A 6,445-nucleotide genomic window follows, 5' to 3' on the forward strand; every position below is an offset into this window, starting at 1 on the left:
ATGGATCCTCCAAATCTCCTTCTCTTGCTTCTTCTCATGTTTGCTCCCACCATAAACGCCGAATTCCCAGTGACCTACTGTGGTTCGACCGGCAACTTTACCGCCAACAGCACCTACCAAACAACCCTCACCACCCTCCTCTCCTCCATCTCCACCGCCAACCCCTCGTCCTTCTCCTACAGCTCCTTCAATGCCTCCACCGTCGTCTCCGGCACCTCCCAAACCCTCTACGCCCTTGGCCTCTGCCGCGGTGACATGACCGCCCAGAGCTGCCACGCCTGCCTCGATGTCTTGGCCTCCGACATTCGCCGCCTCTGTCCCCTCCTGAAGGAGGCACTCCTCTACGGTGATAACTGCTTCTTCCGGTACTCGGACGCCTCGTTCTTCGGCACAGTCGAAAGACAACCATCCTACATGGTGAAATCCGCTTACAACGTCTCGAACCCAGACACGTACGACGCAGCGCTGAAGAAGCTCCTGAACGGTCTGTGGCCCAAGGCCGCGAGTGGCGGCTCGCTGAGAAAGTACGCGTTGGGGAACGAATCGGCGGGGCCTGACATGATCTACGCGTTGGTACAGTGCACCCCGGACTTGACGGAGCAGCAATGCAGCGACTGCCTGGTGATAGGCGTCCAGAAGATCAGGGACTGCTGTGCCAGGTACACAACAGGAGGGTTCATGGTGCCAAATTGCCTGATCCTGTACGAGACCAATAACCAGTTCTTCGACGCGGTTAGCCAGCCACTTTCTCCGCCGCCACCGCCGTCACCAAAAATGCCACCGCCATCACCATCGCAGGAGGCAGATGTGCTGCCTCCACCACCAGGTATGTTTGCCGGAGTTAGGCACAAGATGTTTGTATCTTTTTTTTTTCCTATAAATATCCGGTTTCCCATGAGATTCACGCAATCAATTGTTCATATGAGCTTAATCTACATACTCGATAAATCATATGATTTTTTTTATTGATATATGCTCAATATATCATGTAATTTTATTTTTTGAATCGGCAGGTTGAATAAATACTTTTTTTTGGGGGAAAAAGAAGTTATCGGTTGGTCCATATTTTCGGGAAAATAATATATGTTTAATCTTTGATGCATCTATATGGCTACTAGTTAACTATCACGGTCACTTCATTGAATCACAAACTATGGCATTCATGGCTCACAAGCTGTCCTATGAGATTGTGAGTTTAGGTACAACTAGCAGATGTTCGATAATTGTGTTTGATCGTCCGAAAATGAAGCCAATCAGAAAAAGATTGACTAGGAATGTTAGACATAATAGCAATTTTTTTCGAAATTCTCTTATTAGGTGTTCAAATAAATGAGACCTGTGTATTAAATGATCAACAGTCAATAAAAAAATGAACATCACCAAATAAGCGAGTTTCCAAAAAATCTCTTATTACTTATAAGTTTGATAAGAAATTCCTCCATATTTTAATAACTTATATTTTGATTTGGCCGATTACTGAAAAATAAACATATTATGACATGTAAAGTTTTTAGGAACATCAGATAGGATGGGGTTAAAAAATGAAATATTCAAATAACTTTAAAACAAGACCTAAGACTAAAGGACGATTGATTCAATCACCGCGGCCCGAGATGGCAATCCAACCCGGCGACGACCACTGTGATTGTTGTTCTCTCTACCACATTGGTTATCTAAGAGAGAGAGAGACAGACAGACAGACAGACAGATCTAAATCAATCTAGGGTTACAATCCATGGCAACTATCTTTAGGTTTACAATGGTGGTCACCTCCTTTGTGGTGTTCCTCAAAGATGAGAAATCCATCGATGGTGGTCCGCATGTATATATTGGTCCCGTATGTGCACATTGGGAACGTCTAACTCTGCAAAAGATTTGCAAACCTGCATCTGATTTCCTCGATCCGCTCTGTTTTTGTAAACCATTTTACTGTCTGTACTCTGATTTCTGTAAGAAATTTTTGGAAGTAATGAAATTGAAGTCGAAAAGGCAACCAATTATTCCTAAAAACTTAAAAAGTTTAGTGAATAATGTGAATGGGGATAGGGACACCACTTTATACGATGCTCACTTGAGTACCATAACTTTCAATAGATCACTTATGTGCAAGAATTTGTTAAAAACATTCATCCACGTGCCAGAAATCCTATGTGTCATGGCACTTGTGATGAATGTTTTGAAAGAATTATGGTATTCAAATGATCAGGAAAAAAAAAAGTTACAATACTTAAATAAGTGTCATAATAAGTTATGGAACATATGTAATAATAAAAATAAAAAAAGTTGTGACCCTCTAGTGAGCGCCACATGAAAATTAAGACATTTGTGGTATCCTTTTCCCAATATATTCCAAATCTTATTCGGTGAAAATTGGTAGGATAAAAAATCCCAGAAATCCGAATAAGTTTCCTTGAGTTAACAGAGAACAGCACGATGTATTTTCACATCGTAATTTGTGGTCCGTATCTGTTCTCGTTATATCTTTGCGACATGAGTTTCGTTTCCGCAGTCGTAATGGCGCTTTAGTAATGTCTCCAGTGTATTACTTAGTAAGCAGAGAGCAATGATCACAAACTTATTGTGCCTTAGCTCTTGCAGTTGGAAAGAGCAATTCGACGAGGGCCGTGATAATTGTGGTCGTCACAAGTGTTTCGGCACTGCTTGTCATCGGCGTTGTCATTGTGCTCCTGAAAGTGAAAAGGAAGATGAAGCAGCCCAGACAGAGTATTGAAGGCGAGTCTTTACCCTTTTGCATGGGAACAGCAACTGTTCATGTGGTCCGAAAAGATCATGAAAATAATTAAGTTGACTAATGACTATGCTTTTGCACCAGCAAAATAGTAAGATCGCTTTTGACATTTAGGCCAAAAACTCTATGAGGATTAAGGGCTTAAGTTTTATTAGTAATACCTGCAGTTGCAATAGATAATGATACTTGCTCTGAATGACCGTGTTTTTGTCTTTCTAGGTGAAGTTGTGCATGAAATTAGCACAGCACGGTCACTGCAATTTGATTTTGGCACTATTAGAGCGGCAACGGATAACTTCTCTGATTCCAAAAAGCTTGGACAAGGCGGTTTTGGCGCTGTTTACAGGGTAATAGTTAACAAAGCACATCCTCTACTCTATTGTACTCCAAATTTAAGCAACCAAGTAGTCAAAGATGACATCAATCTAAGAATCTTCAAAATGGTTCAATGTACCAATCGATACTCACAAGGACATTCTTTGGTGAAATTTCAGGGTCTGCTCTCAAACGGACGGGAAATCGCGGTGAAACGGTTGTCGCAAAATTCCAGCCAAGGGGAAGTAGAGTTCAAGAACGAGGTCATGTTACTAGCTAGGCTACAACATAGGAACTTGGTTAGGCTCCTAGGTTTTTGTCTGGAAGGAGTTGAACAGCTTCTCATTTACGAGTTTGTGCCCAATTCGAGCCTTGATCAAGTCATATTTGGTATGTTTCTCGAGTTGCCATATGTGAAATTAGATCCTCACAAAATGATTTATAGATGTCTAACAGAATGTGATTCCATCAAAACACATAGATCCCCTAAAGCGTGTGAATCTCAACTGGGATAGACGATACAAGATAATAATGGGTGTCATTCGAGGGATGCTTTACCTACACGAAGACTCTCGACTTCGTATCATCCATCGGAACCTCAAAGCAAGCAATATTTTGTTGGACTTAGACATGAATCCTCAGATATCAGATTTCGGTATGGCGAGGCTGTTCGAGTTGGACCAAACTCAGGCAGAGACAAATCGAATCGTGGGGACCCAGTAAGTGTCACAACCTCCTAGAGCTAATGATTACCAATAGAACAAAGAAAACAATAGAATTAATATGGTAGACTTATTGTGATGCATAGCGGATACATGGCGCCGGAGTATGTGAGGAACGGAAACTTCTCGATCAAGTCAGATGTGTTTAGTTTCGGAGTGTTGATTCTGGAGATTATAAGTGGTCAGAGGAACAATCACTGCGTGGACAATAACATTGAGATCCTAATAAGCTATGTGAGTATAAGATTATACCTTCTCAATTTGCATAATATTTCGAAGATCAATCTACTCATGTTTGTCAAATTTTCGCAGGTTTGGAAGAATTGGAGGGAAGGATCAATATCGAACATCATTGATCCCTTTATAACTTCTGGTTCAAGTACTGAAATTGAGAGGTGCATCCACATTGGTCTACTATGTGTCCAAGAAAACGCGGCTAGTCGGCCAACGATGGCCTCAGTCCTCCTCATGCTTAACAGCCACTTGGTTGATCTCCAAGTGCCGTCAAGACCCGCGTTCTTCATGCACAGTACCATTGAATTTGATGTGTCATCTACACAGGATTACAATTCGAGGGTATCTGAGGTCGAGGGATCAAGAAACAAAACTAACCAGTTCTCGAGAAATGAGGCCTCTATGACCGAGTTGTATCCACGGTAGCCGTAAAAAATGGGTAATCAGCGTTCCTCGTGCATTGTTTTTTGTCTTTGTCATGATTTTCGGATCATCAAAATTACAAACATTATGCTCAAGCTTTATTTTTGTAATTTTGAGGAGTTATATGGCTTCAATGGCTTGGAATTAAATCCAGAATCATAGGATGTTGGAAGTGAAGGATACTCACAAAAGGTCATGCCTTATACAATTAAACAACAAGCACAAGCTTGGTCCCCGGACCATTAGATTCTAGATCCGTCGCTATTCATACATGAGAATGCATGTGAGCCGTAGAAGTGAAAGATATCGAAAGGAACAGGTTCTTCTCTTCCACTTCATACAAGACGAGAGGGACAAATCGAAGCTTTTATCTTATCTCAATAACGAGGCCAAAAGTATGACATTTCATGCCAACGCACATGCCAGACGAATATGTCTACATCTTAAGCTTAGGCATGCCACATTTGCTTGGTTTGATCGACGTCGGGGGACCTTTTAGAGTATAACTTTGTTCACACCAAACCACATCACAATCAATTCTCCAATCGTATCCAATTGTAATCACATGTGCCTTCTCGTAATTTCTGTGTGAATCATCGCAACATACGGAAAAGCTACATAACCTGCACTCCAAAACTAAGGTTTAATCTTGCTTGATCCAATAACGATCGCATCTTCAAAGATTCATTGTAGACCCCAGAAAGCCTATAAAATCCCAGTTTATTAGTTCGGGTCTAGTCAAGTATTTACTCTTTCTTATTATACCTGTCAATTACACGAACGGAATTCGTTGACTTTCCATCCTGTGTAATGGGACTACTTCTTTCCTTAACCTATGCATGAATTATTGTCTTGATCTATCAAAGGTACTACATCCTACTTTTTCTTCAATTAGTTTGTCATAGGAGACCAAAGTCCTGGACATTGTCACCACCATCAAATGCCCAGTATTGGATTGCGAGGGTGTCCTACCGATTTATTCCTGCAGGTAAATCCTCCCTGAGAATGTTCTCTACATGTGGAAGAAATTGCGGTGCAAGGCGATGTTTCTCAAGTTGCAGAAGTTCTATGTTCTATCAAGATCTGCTCGGCCCTTTTGATCAAGGACTCTGATGGTGGGCAGGTGATTAGGGAGAGTGAGTGCCCAAATTGGCATAGGTTGTTCGGTGCCTGAGTGTTCCATGGCGTGGCACATTAGCATTCTAGTAGCTGAATGAGGATGAGAGAGGAGTGAGTGTCTCATTGTGAGGGAGCTAGCAAAGGAGAGAAAATGGGGGAGATGCCCCAAAAGCAAATTTAATGTGGAGAGTGGTCTCATTAATTGCAGATTGGGGGAGCTTCTTACACATAAAACACAACAGAGCACTTGGCTAATTATAACCTCCACACTAGGTGGTTCACCCTCCCTTATTTATTTCTTGAGCTAAGGCACCTGCTCTTAAGGTTCTCCGCCTAGCTTGGTTAAAGCTCTTCTGTCATTCTCGAAAGTGCATCAATTCGCCAAGGACTCTTTAATTTTTCCGGCGATTTTGCTTTAACTCCTTGTCCACATTCACTTAATGACTTCTTCGCCCAGCTGGGCCTTACTAAGTCCATTATCTTCTCCCATTTTTTTCTTGTACTCTGGTAGTACATCGGTTTGTAATCACCACAACAATGACCCATCAATGTATATCAATGGATTTACCTATATGATATAAATAATATTATAATAACTTTTGTAAGAATTACCAAAAAAGTCCTAAACCTATTACAATTATATCGATTCAGTCATAAACTTTTTTTTTTTTTTTTAGTCAATTTAGTCATAAACCTTTTACAATTGTGCCGCTTTAGTCCATCCGTCCAAAATTGGCCAGCCCCGGCCGACGTGGAAGCCGGCCGTCCAACAAGAATTATCTACTCAATTAATGCTTGGTCCCCCTATTACTTTCTTGCAATTTAATCCCACAACTCACCAATTTGGGACATCAAAATTGACCACTCTCTCTACCATCCGAAT

The 6,445-nt window shown here is 41.4% G+C and overlaps 1 protein-coding gene across 1 annotated transcript; it reads left to right on the forward strand.

Annotated features, from left to right (window-relative positions):
* LOC104447074 (putative receptor-like protein kinase At4g00960) lies at window positions 1-4,446 on the forward strand. Its single transcript, XM_039313911.1, has 7 exons — window positions 1-826; window positions 2,590-2,724; window positions 2,969-3,096; window positions 3,244-3,454; window positions 3,546-3,783; window positions 3,873-4,020; window positions 4,099-4,446. The coding sequence occupies exons 1-7, from the start codon at window positions 1-3 to the stop codon at window positions 4,444-4,446; spliced, it is 2,034 nt and encodes a 677-aa protein (XP_039169845.1).
* Window positions 4,447-6,445: the final 1,999 nt, after the last annotated feature.

The sequence above is a fragment of the Eucalyptus grandis genome, chromosome 5 (genome assembly GCF_016545825.1).
Source record: "Eucalyptus grandis isolate ANBG69807.140 chromosome 5, ASM1654582v1, whole genome shotgun sequence".
Classification (NCBI taxonomy): domain Eukaryota; kingdom Viridiplantae; phylum Streptophyta; class Magnoliopsida; order Myrtales; family Myrtaceae; genus Eucalyptus; species Eucalyptus grandis.

Bases quoted from the DNA above. Each gene is read 5' to 3' on its own strand.
- LOC104447074 (XM_039313911.1), top strand. From the start codon at position 1: ATGGATCCTCCAAATCTCCTTCTCTTGCTTCTTCTCATGTTTGCTCCC. The intron at 2,725-2,968 runs GTATTGAAGGCG...TTGTCTTTCTAG, and splicing joins GATGAAGCAGCCCAGACAGA to GTGAAGTTGTGCATGAAATT. The intron at 3,097-3,243 runs GTAATAGTTAAC...GTGAAATTTCAG, and splicing joins GTTTTGGCGCTGTTTACAGG to GGTCTGCTCTCAAACGGACG.